This window comes from Ornithorhynchus anatinus, chromosome 5, assembly GCF_004115215.2.
Source record: "Ornithorhynchus anatinus isolate Pmale09 chromosome 5, mOrnAna1.pri.v4, whole genome shotgun sequence".
NCBI lineage: Eukaryota > Metazoa > Chordata > Mammalia > Monotremata > Ornithorhynchidae > Ornithorhynchus > Ornithorhynchus anatinus.
In genome coordinates, this window is record NC_041732.1 from 100,454,864 (window position 1) to 100,473,553 (window position 18,690).

General features: G+C 46.7%; 1 protein-coding gene across 2 annotated transcripts in view; it reads left to right on the forward strand.

Moving 5' to 3' along the window:
- Positions 1 to 17,807, forward strand: part of MYOM1 (myomesin 1) — a 201,767-nt gene extending 183,960 nt beyond the window's left edge. For both annotated transcript variants that reach the window (XM_029066099.1, XM_029066100.1), the window contains 5 exons: positions 1,245 to 1,408; positions 5,652 to 5,688; positions 5,921 to 5,943; positions 13,239 to 13,294; positions 16,990 to 17,807. In XM_029066099.1, the coding sequence (XP_028921932.1) occupies positions 1,245 to 1,408; positions 5,652 to 5,688; positions 5,921 to 5,943; positions 13,239 to 13,294; positions 16,990 to 17,286 (577 nt within the window). In that variant the 3' untranslated portion in view covers positions 17,287 to 17,807. The remainder of the gene's footprint in view (positions 1 to 1,244; positions 1,409 to 5,651; positions 5,689 to 5,920; positions 5,944 to 13,238; positions 13,295 to 16,989) is intronic.
- The last annotated feature ends 883 nt before the right edge of the window (positions 17,808 to 18,690 follow it).

Consider the following 18,690-nt stretch of genomic DNA (forward strand, 5'->3'; position numbering starts at 1 on the left):
CACTCAGTAAATACCATAATTATTATTATTATTCTGGAGTCACTGTTCGCACAAATCCTTGCAATTTCCAGTTATCCTCGGTTTCTCTCCCCACTCTTGGAATACTTCATCGCTGTTATTGTATCTAGAGTTCATTTCCGTCTCACTGCACAATGAGTTTATTGTAACAGTGGGTGTTAAATAGTTACTGTATCCAGCACTGTAACTTATGGTAACAGTTACTGTAACTTATGTAACGGACATAACAGAGACGTGACTGTTAACGTTCTTGTAATTTAGCGTTACAACAAGCCAACGGCACTTCATTATATTAAAGATGATTAGGATGGATTTTCTCTAACTGAATTTTCCATTGCTATGTTTATCATTTAAAGCGCTGGCTTAGGCTGCTTCTGTGTGTGAGCCGCCCCCTAGACCGTGAGCTCGCTGTGGGCAGGGAATGTGACTGTTGTTCTCTCAAGCGCTGAGTACAGTGTTTTGCACTCAACAGTTGCTCAATAAACACAATTGGATGAGTGAATGTCATAAATATTTTTGAACTTGCTCCACTGAGATTTAATCTACAGCTCTCTTAACTCCAATTTGTCCCATAATAATAATAATGTTGGTATTTGTTAAGTGCTTACTATGTGCAGAGCACTGTTCTAAGCGCTGGGGTAGATACAGGGGAATCAGGTTGTCCCACGGGAGGCTCACAGTTAATCCCCATTTTACAGATGAGGTAACTGAGGCACAGAGAAGCGAAGTGACTTGCCCACAGTCACCCAGCTGAGAAGTGGCAGAGCTGGGATTCGAACCCATGACCTCTGACTCCCAAGCCTGGGCTCTTTCCACTGTGCCACGCTGCTTCTCTAGCACACTCCATAAGCAGTGTGGCCTAGTGGCTAGAGCCCGGGCCCGGGAGTCGAAGGACCTGGGTTCCGATTCTGGCTCTGTCACTCGTCTGCTATGTGACCGTGGGCAACTCACTTCACTTCTCCGAGCCTCGGTACCCTCATCTGGAAAATGGGGATGAAGACTGTGAACCCCATGTGGGACATGGACTCTGTCCAATTTGATTCTTTTTTATCTACCCCAGCGCTTAGTACAGTGTCTGGCACATACTAAATGCTTAACAAATGCCATAAAAAAAAAAAATACGGTGCACCAGGAGTGAGTGGTGGCTAACTGTGGCCTCCAAGAGAAGCCAAATAGACGTTTGGGTCGAGCACTGAGTAACCGGGACGCTTTCTCTCCGCCAACAGTGGGAACAGCATTAAGAGCACAGACCGAATTAAGAGCGGGGTCACTGGCGAGCAGATCTGGCTCCAGATTCATGAACCTACTGCAAATGACAAGGGGAAATACGTGATGGAGCTCTTTGATGGAAAAACCGGGTATCAGAAGACAGTAGACCTTTCTGGACAAGGTAAAAGACTGACCTGCAGCTTCCCACTGCGTTGTTTTAATGTATTTATTATTAATAATAATAAAAAAATTGGTTAAGCGCTTACTATGTGCCAAGCACTGTTCTAAGCATGGGGATAGATACAAGGTAATCAGGTTGTCCCATGTGGAGCTCAAAGTCTTAATCCCTATTTTACAGACTAGGTAACTGAGGCACAAAGGAGTGAAGTGACTTGCCCAGAGTCACACAGCTGATAAGTGGCGGAGATGGGATTAGAACCCACAACCTCTGACTCCCAAGCCCTGGCTCTTGCCGCTAAGCCACGCTGCGCTTACTTTGTGCCAAGCACTGTACCGATTGCTAGGGGAGTTACAAGATCATCAGGTTGGACACAGTCCAAGTCCCACATGGGACCCACAAGCAGCACGACGTAGTGGATAGAGCCCAGGCCTGGGAGTCGATTAGACTGTAATCCCGTCGATTAGACCGTAAGCCCGTCAAACGGCAGGGACCGTCTCTATCTGTTGCCGACTTGTTCATTCCAAGCGCTTAGTACAGTGCTCTGCACATAGGAAGCGCTCAATAAATACTATTGAATGAATGAATGGAGTCAGAAGGTCAGAGGTTCCAGTCCCGGCTCCACCACTTCTCTGCTGTGTGACCTCGGGCAAGTCACTTCACTTCTCTGGGCCTCAGTGACCTCATCTGTAAAATGGGGATGGAGATTGTGAGCCGTGTGTGGGACAGGGACTGTGTCCAACCCGATTTGCTTGTATCCACCCTAGTGGTTAGTACAGTGCCTGGCACATAGTGAACGTTTAACAAATGCCACAATTATTAGTAGTACCCATTTTGAAGATGAGGGATCTGAGGCATAGAGAATTTAGGTGACTTGCTCATGGTCTCAAAGCAGACCAGGGGCGGGCGGGGATGAATAATTAAAATCGTGGCATTTGTTAAGTGTTTACTATGTGCCAAGCACTGTTCTAAGCACTAAAGCAGATACAGTGTAATCAGGTTGGACACAGACCCTGTCCCTCATAAGGGTCACAGTCTTAATCCCCATTTTGCAGATGAGGTCACTGAGGCCCAGAGAAGTGATGTGACTTTATTCATTCATTCATTCATTCATTCATTCATTCAATAGTATTTATTGAGCGCTTACTATGTGCAGAGCACTGTACTCAGCGCTTGGAATGTACAAATCGGCAACAGATAGAGACGGTCCCTGCCCACTGATGGGCTTACAGTCTAATCGGGGGAGACGGACAGAAAAAAACAATAGCAATAAATAGAATCCAGGGGATGGATGAACATCTCATTAAAACAATAGCAATAAATAGAATCAAGGTGATGCACATCTCATTCACAAAATAAATAGGGTCATAAAAATATATACAAATGAGCGGACGAGCACAGTGCTGAGGGGAGGGGAAGGGGCGACTTGCCCAAAGTCACCCGGCAGACATGTGGCAGAGCCGGGATTGGAACCCATGTTCTCTGACTTCTCTGATTAGTCAGTGGTATTTACTGAGCACTTACTGTGGGCAGAGCACTGTACTAAGCGCTTGGGCGAGAGCAGGATAACAGACACACTGTGTGCCCACAATCAACGTTACAGTCTAAAGGAGGAGACAGACATTATTATAAATAAAGAAATAACTCCCAGGCCTGGGCTCTTTCCCCTAAGCCCCACTCACCGAGGGGGAAACTGTGTAGCCAGACTGATGGATTTGGATGACCTCAAATAAAACTTTTATGAAGTAGGGTGAGTTGGAAGAACCAGGGTGCTGTCTCCTTCCCAGAGGGAGTTTGTTGTTCCTGTTTTATCAGGATGCCCTGGGCTTGCTTTTGCCTGGAGCGATCCCGTCGGATCGGACGAAAGGACGGCACGGACTGTTTGCGTTGAAAATCCCCGTGAGGGGATCCTTGGCATCAAGTGCAGGATCTCATCTGACCAGTTCTGAGCCCTCGGCCTACAGCTTCACTGAATGGACCAGCTTTGGCAGTGTCCTAAAGGAGGATGGGAGCCAGTCAATCAATCACTTGTATTCATTGAGCGCTTACTGCGTGCAGAGCAGTGCGGAATAGCGGATAGAGCGCGGGCCTGGGTGTCAGAAGGTCATGGGTTCTAATCCCGGCTCCATCACTTGTCTGCTGTGTGACCAGAAGTCACTTCACTTCTCTGGGCCTCAGTTACCTCATCTGGAAGATTGGGATTGAGACTGTGAGCCCCACATGGGACAGGGACTGTGTCCTGTCCGTTTTGCTTGTATCTACCCCAGCTCTTACTACGGTGCCTGGCACATAGTAAGCACTTAAGAAATACCATTTTTATTATTACTGAGTGAGTACACTATAACAGTAGACAGAAGGGAAGGCTGAGGGTCCTTTTTAGTTGGACATTTGGTAGAAGCACGGAAGGAGAAGGTGATGGGAAGCAGCGAGGCTCAGTGGAAAGAGCCCGGGCCTGGGAGTCAGGGGTCATGGGTTCGAATTCTGGCTCTGCCACTTGTCAGCTGTGTGACTGTGGGCAAGTCACTTCACTTCTCTGGGCCTCAGTGACCTCATCTGTAAAATGGGGATTAAGACTGTGAGCCCCAAGTGGGACATCCCAATTGCCTTGGATCTGCTCCAGCGCTCAGAGCAGTGCTCTGCACATAGTAAACGCTTAACAAATACCAACATTATTATTATGTGAAATTCAGAGAGAGGGAAATGGCTCAGACCTGGTAAGAGTCTTAATCGATCAATCCATCAATCAGTGGCATTTCTGGAGCACTTATATTAATGTTTATCTTCCCCTCTAGGTTGAGATCCTCGTGGGCGGGGGATGTGTCCGCCTACTTTGTTTTATGGTGTTTGTTAAGCGATTACTGTGTGCCGGGTGTTATTCTAATCACTGGTATTGATACAACATAATCAGGTCCAATCACTAGTACTGATACAAGATAATCAGGTCCCATACAGTCCCTGTCCCACATGGGGCTTACAATTTTGATCCTCATTTTACAGATGAGGGAACTGAGGCCCAGAGAAGTGTAGTCAGTTGGCCAAGGACACACAGCAGACAAGTGGCGGAGCCGGGATTAGAACACAGGTCCTTCCGACTCCCGGACCCATGCTTTATCCACTAGGCCACACGGCTTCTCTGTTGTATTGTTCTCTCCCAAGCACTTAGTACTAGGGCTCTGCAAATAATAATAATAATAATGTTGGTATTTGTTAAGCGCTTACTATATGCAGAGCACTGTTCTAAGCGCTGGGGTAGACACAGGGGAATCAGTTTGTCCCACGTGGGGCTCACGGTCTTAATCCCCATTTTACAGATGAGGTAACTGAGGCACAGAGAAGTGAAGTGACTTGCTCACAGTCACACAGCTGACTAAGTGGCAGAGCCGGGCTTCGAACCCATGACCTCTGACTCCAAAGCCCGTGCTCTTTCCACTGAGCCACGCTGCTTCTCTAACTAAATAGTAAATGCTGAATAAATACGATTGATCGATTGATTCGGAGCACAGTACTGAGCACTTGGGAGAGTACAGTGTAATGAGTTGGCACAATCTTTGCCCTCACGGAGCGGGGAGAGAGACACAAAAATAAATTACAGGGAGCAACCAAGTAGAAAGATAAGGACATGATGGGGTGGAGTTTCTAAGAATACAGGGGGTGAGAATTCAAGTGCACGGGGTTGCAGTAAGGAGGGAAATAGGGTGAGAAGATGACAGGTTAGTCGGGAAAAACATCTCGGGGAGATGGGATTTTAAAAGGACTTTGAAGACGATGAGAATAGTGGTCTGCCACATGTGAAGGGAACAACCAGTCAATCAATAAGTGGTATTGATTGAGAGCTTACTATGTGCAGAGCACTGTACTGAGCACCTGGGAGAATACAATGTAAAAAATCTCCAAAAGTCACATTATGGAAAGTAATGGAAAGGAATAAAAAATCTTTTTTTTTTTACCCAGAAGCTGAATGTACTTCGGAACATTGTGATTTTCATTGTCGCAGCATCATCTCCACCTTTCCGTCAACACTTTGTCTCCCTCCCTGCATTCAAGACTTTATTTTTTTCATTTTAAACATTTCTTATTTGTACACCTCAGACAAAATCCACTTTCTTCCACCCTGAGTTTAATTCTTATAGCCAAGGTTTCCAAGTTGAGTCTTGGTTGAATGGATCGTGCTTTAGGGCACACCGCAACTGTGTAAAATGTTGTCTGTGAGAAAATTTTAACATCTTCTTTCTTTTTTTGTTTAAAGCCTATGACGAAGCCTTTGCCGAATTCCAGAGATTAAAGTAAGTTCTTTACCTAGCGAGTGCCACTTGAATACGATAATTGGGCTGGAACTAAGAGTTTTTCTTCCCTTGCTTTGAGCATTAAAGAGCTTTAATTTTAGTAAGCAGGAGTTGGAATTCTGATCTTCCCTTATGCAGCCAGATTTTGTCGAGGCAATTAAGGCAAACTGCTAAAAGACAGCCACTTATGAACTTAAAACTCCTTTTTTCTTTCTGTTTCTTCCTACTACAGGGAAGCCGCCATTGCCGAGAAAAGTAAGTCAACCGCTTTCTCATGGTTTCATAAATAGTTCAGAAAATAACTTCCATTTTCATCTCATGATCATAGAATGAGAAGGTGCAGTGGACCCTGGAAAGAGAGTGGCTTATGTGATCCCTTGTATTATAAAAGAGAAGCAGCATGGCTCAGTGGAAAGAGCACGGGCTTGGGAGTCAGAGGTCATGGGTTCGAATCCCAGATCTGCCACTTGTCAGATGGGTGTCTGTGGGCAAGTCACTTAACTTCTCTGTACCTCAGTTACCTCATCTGTAAAATGGGGATTAAAACTGTGAGCCTCACGAGATACAGGGATTACCCTGTATCTACTCCAGTTCTTAGAACAGTGCTCTGACATAGCATTTAAAAAATACCTACACTGTTATTATTATTATTATTATTAAAGCCCTTCCCTACCAAAGCCTGTATTCTGTTCGTTCAATTGTATTTTTTGAGCACTTACTATATGCAGAGCACTGTACTAAGCTGTACTATTGGGAAAGTACAATACAACAATAAACAGTGACATTCCCTGCCCACAGTGAGCTTACAATCTAGAGACGAGCGATGCTCCAAAATCAAAATCGATGAAGCATCGATATCCTAAGCCTCTAAACTCAGGAGTCAAAAACCTTCACGCTCCAGATGGCTTTGTGGGAAGAAATTCCACATGGTAATTTTTGACTGAGGAAAAATTAGCCTAGCCTTATGGAGCAATTCAAATTCTGAAGTGATTTGCCCTTGGCCTTTTTATGGAGGTTATTCTTTGATTTTGCTGGTTTTCATCTTGTGCGAAATGTCGTAAGTCTGACCTGAAGCCCCACAGTGCAAGTTGAGGTAAAAATAACGATGCTATTTATTAAGCGCTTACTGTGTGTCAGGCACTGGGGTAGATATATGCTAATCAGGTTGGACTCAGTCCCTGTCCCACATTCATTCATTCATTCAATAGTATTCACTGAGTGCTTACTATGTGCTGAGCACTATACTAAGCACTTGGAATGTACACTTTAGCAACAGATAGAGACAATCCCTTCCCGATGACGTGCTCACAGTCTAAATGGGGGAGACAGACAGCAGAGCAAAACAGAACAAAACAAAAACAAGGCAAAAATCATCAAGATAAATAGAATCAAGGGGGATGTACACCTCATTAGCAAAATAAATAGGGTAATAAATAATATATACAAATGAGCACAGTGCTAAGGGGAGGGGAAGGGGGAGGAGCAGAGGGTGGGGGGAGGAGGAGCAGAGGGAAAGGGGACCACAGTCTGGGAAGGCCTCTTGGAGGAGGTGAGCTCTCGGGGCTCATAGTCTTAAACCCCATTTTACAGATAAGGGAACTGGGGCCCAGAGAAGTTAAGCGACTTGCCCAAGGTCACAAAGTAGATAAGTGGCAGAGTTGGGATTTGAACCCAGATCATTCTGACTCCAAGGCCCATACTTGCCAGCCCCACTGTCAGGGGCTTGGGACAACTTTGGGGGGGATCTTAGTTCATTCAATCACAGTTATTAAGCGCTTACTGTGTGCAGAGCACTGTACTAAGTGCTAGTTCAGTCAGTTTTGGGGTCATCCCAGGCAGGTTCTCCAGAGCTCTCCTGGATCTCCCAAGAATCCGCCCGGGTCAGGTCCCCCACCGTGTCCACGGAATCCCAAACACCTGGCAGGTTGAGGGAGTAGGAAGTACCAGAGAACTGGATGCTTCTGTGCCTCTTTATGGTGTTAAGTGTTTAGTCTGTGCCAAGCACTGCGTGAATCTCTGAGGTAGAGGCAGGTCTCACATGGGGCTCACAGATGGAGTATCGTGGGTGGCCTGCTAAAGAGCAAATAGGGACCGTTCTGCTGATCAATCAGGCAATCGTTGGCACTGATTGTGTTTAGAGCACTGAATTACGCACTGGGAAAGTTCGATACAACAGATTCGGTACAATTCCTGCCCACAAAGATCTTACAGTCCAGGGACATTAAAATAAATTTTAGATAGAAGAAGTAGTAGAGAACATAAGTGTCTTTGCCGTAAGTGCTGTGGGGCGGGGGCAGATATCAAGTGCTTAGTATAGTGCTTTGTACACAGTAAGTGTGCAATAACTATGATTGATTGATAATGATAATAATAATAATGTTGCTATTTCTTAAGCCCTTACTATGTGCAGAGCACTGTTCTAAGCCCTGGGGGAGATACAGGATAATCAGGTTGTCCCACGTGAAGCTCACAGTTAATCCCCATTTTCCAGATGAGGTAACTGAGGCCCAGAGAAGTGAAGTGACTTGCCCACGGTCACACAGCTGACAAGTGGCAGAGCCGGGAGTCGAACTCACGACCTCTGACTCCGAAGCCCGGGCTCTTTCCACTGAGCCACGCCGCTTCCCACGCCGCTTCACGCTGCTTAATAAGGGGTACACAGCCAAATGCATGGGAGGGTGGGGAGGGAAAATGAGGGCTTAGTCAGGGAAGTCTTCTTGGAGGTGATGTGATTTTAGGAGGTTTGGAGGGGGCAACCGGTTATGAACCAGGGACCTCTTACCACCAGTGGGTTTCAGCCCCCCTGACCCAGAGGCTTAGTAGCCTTGGTCAGGAGCCTAAGACTGAGCTCCTTATCATCCCTCCCAAACCCTGTCCTCTCCCCGACTTTCCCGTCACTGCGGACAGCACTACCATCCTTCCCGTCTCACAGGCCCGCATCCTTGGTGTCATCCTTGACTCCGCCCTTTTATTTACCCCACACATCCAATCCTTCACCACCACCTACCAGTCTCACCTTCACAACATCACCAAGATCCGCCCTTTCCTCTCCATTCAAGCTACCCTGTTGGTACGATCTCTCATCCTATCCCGACTGGATTACTGCATCGGCATCCTTTCTGATCTCCCATTCTCCTGTCTCTCCCCGCTTCAGTCTATACTTCAATCTGCTGCTCAGATTATCTTTCTACGGAAACCCTCTGGGCATTTCACCCCCCTCTTCAAAAATCTCCAGTGGTTGCCTATCAACCTTCATGTGAAGCAAAAACTCCTCACTCTTGGCTTCAAAGCTGTCCATCTCCTTGCCCCCTCCTACCTCACCTCCCTTCTCTCCTTCTCCAGCCCAGCCCGCACACTCTGCTCCTCTGCCGCTAACCTCCTCACTATGCCTCGTTCTCTCCTGTCCCACCGTCGATCCCTGGCCCACATCCTATCTCTGGCCTGGAACCCCCTCCCTCCTCACATCTGCCCAGCTAACTCTCTTCCCCCCTTCAAAGCCCTACTGAGAGCTCACCTCTTCCAGGAGGCCTTCCCAGACTGAGCCCACCTTTTCCTCCGCTCCTCCTCCCCTCCCCATCGCCTTGACTCCCTCCGCCGTACCCCCTTCCCTGCCCCACAGCACTGGTGTATATTTGTACATATTTATTATTCTATTTATTTTATTAATGACATATATATATCTCTATAATTCTTTGTATCTAATAATAATAATAATGTTGGTATTTGTTAAGCGCTTACTATGTGCCGAGCATTGTTCTAAGCGCTGGGGTAGACACAGGGGAATCAGGTTGTCCCATGTGGGGCTCACAGTCTTAATCCCCATTTTACAGATGAGGGAACTGAGGCACCGAGAAGTTAAGTGACTTGCCCAAAGTCACACAGCTGGCAAGTGGCAGAGCCGGGGTTCGAACCCATGACCTCTCACTCCAAAGCCCGTGGTCTTTCCAGTGAGCCACGCTGCTTTATCTATTTTGATGCTATTGATGCCTGTCTACTTGTGTTGTTTTGTTGTCTGTCTCCCCCTTCTAGACTGTGAGCCCGTTGTGGGGTAGAGATTGTCTCTATCTGTTGCCGAATTGTACTTTCCAAGAGCTTAGTACTGTGCTCTGCACACAGTAAGCGCTCAGTAACTATCACTGACTGACTGACTGACTGACTGAATGACTGACTGACTGAATGAATGAATAAATGAAGTGGGGACTCACCCCGGGGAAAGTTGGGGCTCACCACCCCCGTGTGAGGAATGGAGGGAGTCAGAGGACTTGAATTCTTTTCCCGGCTCCACCAGTTGTCTGCTCTGTGACCTTGGGCAAGTTGCTTCACTTCTCTGTACCTCAGTTCCCTCATCTGCAAAATGAGGATTAAGACTATGAGCCCCAGGTGAAACGGGGACTGTGTCCGACCCAATTATCTTGTACCTACCCCAATGCTTACTACAGTGCTAGGCACATAGTAAGCGCTTAGCAAATACCATTATTGTTATTATTTCCTTGTCCTATGAATAGGGAAAGAATTGAGTGCCTCATTAATATTTCACCTAAAATTTCCAGCCAGCAGGATAAGCCTTGAAAATCTGTTAGTTCAAAACTACTGAATTCTGAGTAGAAAAACAGAACAATGATTGTGGTATTTATTAAGCGCTTAATATGCACCAGGCACTGTCTTAAGCACTGGGGAGAACACAAGATGATTGTGTCGGACCTAGTCCCTGTCCCACGTATGGTTCCCAGTCTTCATCCCCATTTTACAGATGAGGTGACTGAGGTGCAGTGAAGTGAAGTGACTTGCCCAAAGTCACAAAGCAGACAGGTGGTGGAGCCGGAATTAGAACCCAGGTCCTCTGACTCCCAGGCCCGTGCGCTTTCCACTAGACCACACTACTTCTCTAAGAAACGTGTTTCCAGTTTGAGATCACCTTGCATCCTGCCCAGCGCATAGAACAGTGCTTTGCACATAGTAAGCACTTAAATGCCATTATTATTATTCTTATTATTATTATATGTCATCAATCATCAGCCTTTAAGGCCTTGCCAGTGCCTGTTTACTTGTTTTGATGTCTGTCTCCCCCCTTCTAGACTGTGAGCCCATTGTGGGTGGGGATTGTCTCTGTTGCTGAATGGTACTTTCCAAGCGCTTAGTACAGTGCTCTGCACACAGGAAGCGCTTAACAAATATGACTGAATGAGTGAATGAATCAATGGTGGGTATTGAGCACTTCTTGTGGGCCGAGCACTGTACCAAGCACTTGGAAGAGTCCAATATAACAGACTTGGTAGATCCGTTCTCTGTCCACAAAGAGCTTACAGTCTAGATGACCCTGCTATGAGAAGCAGCGTGGCCTAGTGGCTAGAGCCTGGGCCTGGGAGTCATAAGGATCTGGGTTCTAATCCCCGCTCCGCCACTTTGTGGTCTTGCACAAATCACTTCACTTTTCTGGGCCTCAGTTACCTCATCTCTAAAATGGGGATTAAGATTGGGAGCCCTATGTGGGACGGGGCTGTGTCCAACCCAATTTGCTTGTATCCACCCCAGCGCTTAGAACAGTGCCTGACACATAGTAAGAGCTTAACAGATACCACAGTTATTATTACTGGGCCAAACGCTTGGAAGAGCACAGTGTAACGGTAGAGTTGGTAGACACATTCCCTGCCCTCAACGAGCTTCCAGTCTAAAGGATGGAATAAATGGAAGCTTTCAGCGGTAGATCATGGGTTGGGGGGAGGGGAGGGTCCTTCTCTGCCCTCTCAGTCCCTCCCACCACAACCCACCTCACAAGGACCCAATAATGATTGAACTCAAGACGTCAAGAATGGGGCAGATCAATCTAGATTTATTTATTCAGTCACTCGTATTTACTGAGCGCTTCTCGTGTGCAGACAACAATTACTCAGTGCTTGGAAGAGTCCCATACAACAGTAAACAGACACATTCCCTGCCCAAAACGAGCTTCCAGTCTAGATGCCACCGTGGAGACCTTAGCCGTTCGGAAGCTATTTTAACCCGGAGCCAGAGGTCCAGAAGATGGGGGGGGGTGGTCAGTGGCCAGAACCCAGTGAGGTCCTGAGGTTCTCTAAGATTCCTAACAACTCCAGTGGTTGCCTATCAACCTCCGCTCCAAACAAAAACTCCTCATTCTAGGCTTCGAGGCTGTCCATCACCTTGCCCCTTCCTACCTCTCCTCCCTTCTCTCTTTCTACCACCCACCCCGCACGCTCCGCTCCTCCGCCGCCCACCTCCTCACCGTCCCTCGGTCTCGCCCGTCCCGCCGTCGACCCCCGGGTCACGTCCTCCCGCGGTCCCGGAACGCCCTCCCTCCTCACCTCCGCCAAATTGATTCTCTTTCCCTCTTCAAAACCCTACTTAAAACTCACCTCCTCCAAGAGGCCTTCCCAGACTGAGCTCCTCTTCTCCCTCTACTTTCGCTGCCACCCCCCCTTCACCTCTCCGCAGCTAAACCCTTTTTCCCCTTTTCCCTCTGCTCCTCCACCTCTCCCTTCCCATCCCCACAGCACTGTACTCGTCCGCTCAACCGTATATATTTTCGTTACCCTATTTATTTTGTTAATGAATTGTACATCGCCTTGATTCTATTTAGTTGCCATCGGTTTTTATGAGATGTTCTTCCCCTTGACTCTATTTATTGCCATTGTTCTCGTCTGTCCCTCTCCCCCGATTAGACCGTAAGCCCGTCAAATGGCAGGGACTGTCTCTATCTGTTGCCGACTTGTTCATCCCAAGCGCTTAGTACAGTGCTCTGCACATAGTAAGCGCTCAATAAATACTATTGAATAAGATTGTGAGCTAGGTGTCGGTGTGTGCTTGGGGGTGAGGACCGGTAAGCCAAAACAAGGACGGGATGACCTTTTCTCATTTTACCATCGAAAACAATTGATAAAAACCGTGTTAAAGGGCCCATCCACCAATCAATCAGTGGTATTTCTTGAAAACTTACCATGTGCATAACACTATACTAAGCCCTTGGGAAAGTACGATACAACAGAGGCACTAAGCATGTTACCCGTTCACAACAAGCTTACATTCTAGAGGGAGAGACAGACATTAATATAAATGAATAGATTATGGAGATGGACATGAATGCTTTGGGGAAGAGGGAGGGGTGAATAATGGGTGTAAATCCGAGTGCCAAGTTGACACAGAAGGGAGCGGGAGAAGAAGAAAGGAGGGCTTAGGCAGGGAAGGCCTCCTGGAGGAGATGGGCCTTCAATAAGGCTTTGAAAGGGCGGAGAGTGATCTTCTGTCAGATATGAGGTGGGAGGCATTCCAGGCCAGAGGCAGGATGTGGGCAAGAAGTCAGCAGCAAGCTAGATGAGATGGAGTGTCCGTGAGTAGTTTGGCATTAGAGGAGCAAAGCGTGCAGGCTGGGTTTTAGTAGGAGAGTAGAGAGGGGAGGTGAGAGGGGGCAAGGTGACTGAATGCCTAAAACCCAAAGGTGAAGTTTCTTATCAAGAGGAAGGCAGAGAAACTCACTCAGAAAAGGAGTTTGTGGAGATGATTTTCAGACTCTGATACCAAAATTTATGTTTTTGCAGATCGTGCCCGGGTCATGGGAGGTTTGCCTGATGTCGTGACCATCCAGGAAGGCAAGGTAAAGTATAAGATCGTCTTGACCTGGGCATCGGAACCGTGTCCCTTCACGATTTATCGTGTTTCCTCTCTTCCTTCAGAGGAATAAGAATAATAATTGTGGGATTTGTTAAATGCTTACTGTGTGGCAAGCACTGTCCTTGGCCCCAGAAGAGAGGTAAGATAATCAGAGTGAACACAGTCCCTGTCCCACACATCTAAGAGGGAAGGTGAAGAGATATCCAATCCCCATTTTACAGATGAGGAAACTGAGGTCCAGAGATATGACTCACCCAAGGTCACATAGCAGGCAGTGCCAGAGCCGGACTTAGAACCCAGGACCTCCAACACCCAGGCTTATTATGTGCTTTCCCCATCCCTCCATTTTATAGGCCTACTACAGCGACGTGCTTTTCCTTTAGATGATAATTCATGGGAGTTTTGCAGAGTCTGGTTTCTTAAATATTTGAGGTTTTGGTTTTTTCTTTTTTTTATTTATCCAGAGAAACAGAATCTTAAAGTCAGGTTCAAAGTCAAACAGTAACCAGGCTCCTAGTATGGCTTATATTTTTCTTCCTGAGAGTTTCAAAAATGCAGGAGGGAGTGTTATCAGGTAAAGAAGGGAGAAAAAATCTTTGGTATTCTGACTCTTGGACTCACCAAGCACCACTTGTCATCATTACAACAGGGCTACAGGTTATTAAAATGCGATTCTCTATTATTTCTCACGTGCTCCATCTATGTTTTATAGCTCAGTCGAGTGTAATTTTTTGTTTTTGTCCTTCTATCTCCCCCTATAATATTGTAAGCCCGTCAGTGGGCGGGGACTGTCTCTAACTGTTGCCGATCTATACATTCCAAGTGCTTAGTACAGTGCTCTGCACATAGTAAGCACTCAATAAATACTATTGAATGAATGAATGAATAATTTTAGACTGACGCTAGTCCGAGCTGTAGAGTGGAACGATAAATATGAAGCCAACTAAATTTTGATACAGATGGTCGGAACTTGAAGTGGAGCTGAGAACAGATGTTTGTCTGAGTGGAAGAAATAATTGGTTGGTGGCAGATGCTGTATTAAGTGATCTCTTGAAGTCTCTTCTGGCTCCATGATGCTTCTCTAAGAGCAACAATAATGGACCCAATCTGTAACCCAGGAGAAGCAGCGTGGCCTAGCGGAAAGAGCAGGGCCTGGGTGTCGGAGGCCCTGGGTTCTACTCCCGGCTCTGCCACTTGTCCACTGTGTGACCCTGGGCAAGTCACTTCCCTTCTCTGCGCCTCAGTTTCCTCATCAGTAAAATGGAGATTAAATCCTACTCCTTCCTTACTAGACTGTGAGCCCCATGCAGGGCGGCGACTGTGTCCAACCTGGATAACCTGACTCCAACCTGATTATCTTGTATCTACTCCAGCACTTAGGACAGTACTTAAGATACTTCTTAAATACATGAGGGAACTGAGGCCCTGAGAAGTGAAGTAACTTGCCAGACGTCACACAGCAGACAAATGACAGAGCTGGGATTAGAACCCATGTCCTCCGACTCCCAGGCCCATGCTCTGTCCACTAGACCATTCTGCTTCCCCAAATCTGTTGTGTTATTTGAAGCAGCCAGTAATAATAATAATAATAATAATGATAACATTGTGGTATTTGTTAAAGAACCTGGGCTTGGGAGTCAGAGGTCATGGGTTCTAATCCTGGCTCTCCCGCTTGCCAGCTGTGTGACTTTGGGCAAGTCACTTAACTTCTCTGTGCCTCAGTTACCTCATCTGTAAAATGGGGATTTAAACTGTGAGCTCCATGTGGGACAATCCGATCACCCTGTATCCCCCCATAACTTAGAGCAGTGCTTTGCACATAGTAAGCACTTAACAAATACCACCATTATTATTATTATCATTATTATTATTATTACTATGAAGTGCCAAGCACTGTTCTAAAAGCTAGCGTAGATACAAGGTAATCCGGTTGGACTCAGTCCCTCTCCCACAGAAGAGCTCACAATCTTAATTCCCATTTTACAGATGAAGGAACATTCATTCATTCAATAGTATTTATTGAGCGCTTACTATGTGCAGAGCACTGTACTAAGCGCTTGGAATGTACAAATCGGTAACAGATAGAGACAGGCTCTGCCCTCTGACGGGCTTACAGAGGCACAGACAAGTTCTGACTTGCCCAAGGTCACATAACAGACAAGTGACAGAGTTGGAATTAGAACTCACATCCTTCTGACTCCCAGGCCCGTGCTGTATCTGCTAGGTCACGCTGCTTCTCAATACTGCTCTGAGCTATTGCTGTGGTGCTTCGTATTAGAACTGAGATCTCTCACCGGCAACAGAAATTTCACATTCCACCAAGAGATTAATAGGAGGTTATGAAAGAGAGGCTGGAGAGAGATGGGGGATTGCATTGAACATATCTTCAAATGCAAGGGTCCTCAGGCATGAAGAAATTGTAAGGGTCTTCGTTTTAGTGGAAGCTGAATTTCAGACACCAGACCTTCCCCTTGGTGTGCATTAAAAATAATGATGATGGTTTTAGTTAATTAATTAATGTTGGTATTTGTTAAGCGCTTATTATGTGCAGAGCACTGTTCTAAGCGCTGGGGTAGACACAGGGGAATCAGGTTGTCCCACGTGGGGCTCACAGTCTTAATCCCCATTTTACAGATGAGGTAACTGAGGCCCAGAGAAGTTAAGTGACTTGCCCACAGCTGACAAGTGGCAGAGCTGGGATTCGAACCCATGTCCTCTGACTCCAAAGCCCGTGCTCTTTCCACTGAGCCACGCTGCTTCTCTACTAGGTGTCAAACACTGTTCTAAACAATGGGGAAGATACAAGATAATCTGGTTGAACACAGTCCTTGTCCCCTATGGAGCTCAAATTCTTAATCCCCATTTCACAAATGAGGGAACTGAGGTACAGAGGAGTGAAGTGACTTGCCCAAGGTCACCCAGCAGACAAGTGGTGGAACCAGGATTAGAATTTATGTCTTTCTGAATCCTAGGTCCGTGAGTGGGGACTCCCATGCCACACCCCGACACCCAGATTTGATCCAGAGGCCAGGGGCAGGTTTCCAGATCTATCAGCATTCATTCATTCATTCAATAGTATTTATTGAGCGCTTACTATGTGCAGAGCACTGTACTAAGCGCTTGGGATGAACAAGTCGGCAACAGATAGAGACAGTCCCTGCCGTTTGACGGGCTTACAGTCTAATCGGGGGAGACGGACAGACAAGAACAATGGCACTGAACAGCGTCAAGGGGAAGAACATCTCGTAAAAACAATGGCAACTAAATAGACAATGGCAACTAAATAGACTGCTGCTTCCTGGCCAGGTGACCTTGAGCAAGTCACTTCACTTCTCTTTGCCTCAGTTATCATCTACAAAACAGGGATTAAGATTGTGAGCCCCATCCAGACGTGAGCTATGTGTCCAACCCGATTTTACTGTATCCACCCCAGAGTTTAGTACAGTGCCTGGCACATAGTAAGCACTTAACAAGTACCACCATAACATAGGAGGTGAGAACATTTCATGCACAGAATGATTTACTGGCAAACAGTGACTGGTCTAAAGAATTAAGGGCATCCTTTCAACCCATGATTGTAGAGGGGTAAGGGAGAACACTGGAATGATCCTTTTCTTAAACTCCGATAACTGTTGGAGGTTTCCTTCCTGTCTCCCCATTTCCCTCCCTTTTCTGCAGTCCCTTAACCTTACGTGCAATCTCTGGGGGGAGCCCGTGCCTGAGATTTCCTGGTTGAAGAATGAGAAAATACTGGTCTCAGATGAGCACTGTAACCTGAAATTTGAGTCCGGGAAGACGGCCTACTTCACCATCACTGCCATCGGTGCCGCCGACTCTGGGAAATACAGCCTGGTGGTGAAAAACAAATACGGCACCGAAACAAGCGATTTCACCGTAAGCGTCTTCATCCCCGAAGAGGAGGAGCGCAAGGTGGCCTCTGAGGAGAACAGCGGAGATAAGAAGAAGGCTAAGTGAATCTCAGATGGGGAAAGAGAGGGGTAGGGGCGAGGTAAAATGACCCGTAGTTTCCGCGTGTAAAAGGTTTGGGCTGTTTATAAGAACGATCCATTAGTCCTCTCACTCAGTGTCTGTTCGAGCTGTCCTTCCTTCCGCCAGATGGACCTCGCACGTGCAAAGGACGGGAACAACAATCACTGCACAGTTTCATTCTTCGGTCATGTGCCCTGGGTAAAGGAAACACCATTGGAAACCCAGAGAATGGTTTCCACAGACAGCTCAGAATGAAGGTGGTGAAAGGCGGAAGGGTGGAAAAGCAAGGCTTTTCTCGGGGGAAGCCATTTAGATTTGATAGACGTTCATAAGCTAGTCCTCTTAAGTTGCGAGATTCAGTACTGCGGAATGGTTTAGTTAGTGCAAGTGAGATGTTAAACCCATCCCTGGGTACTCGGTGTTGAATGATGGGTCTGTTACCGTGCCATCTTGTCTGTTCCGTGGAAATGTTAACAAATAAATGGTACATCTTTCACCATAACCTCCGACCTGTCTCCCTCTCATTGATGTCTTGCTTATTTGTTTTGGTAACCATGCCAACACTCTCCTCACGTGGCCTGTTGGATGGAGCACCGGCCTGGAAGTCAGAAGGACCTGGGTTCTAATCCCAGCTCTGCCACTTGCCTGATGTGTGACCCTGGGTAAGTCGCTTCACTTTTCTGTACTTCAGTTCCCTCATCTGTAAAATGGGAACTAAGACTGTGAGCCCCATGTGGGACATGGTCTGTGTCCATCCTGATTATCTTTTATCTGCCCCAGTGGTTATTACAGTGCCTGGCATGTAGTAAATGCTTAACAAATACCATAAAAAAAAAAATCTCTCACTCAGGGGACATCCTCGTAAGGTCAGTTAAATTGAAACTTCTATGATTTTCGGGGCATTTCATTCTCTACCTGTTTCTCTACCTATTCCTGCTGATGGTAGCATTTGGCGTCCAAATGAAAACCCATAGAAAATTCACATTTTAAAGTAAAACCAATTTTCAGTTGAGGTGAAGTGGCGTTGAAGCCCTATATGTTTATTCTGCAAGTGAATAAGGAAATTGTTTGAGGGTATTGGGTTAAGGGATATTCATTTATTAAGAGGTGCTAATGACATCATTTACTTTTAGTTTTCCTCTTGGTCTTAAGCAAAAATAATCAGTGTCACCTGATTAAGTCTTTGCGGTCCTTCACCTCGACTACAATGCTTAAACTTTTCCGACTCCACCATGACGCTTCAATCGCCCCTCTCCAATCAGGCCGTCCCAGTCCTCCCTTCCTCCCCTCCTCCCCACCCCATCCCCGTCCTCCTGTCCCAGCGTCACCCCTCGTGACCCTCTCCCCTGCGCCGGCCCCCGTCAACTCATTCTCATCCCACCCCTCCCC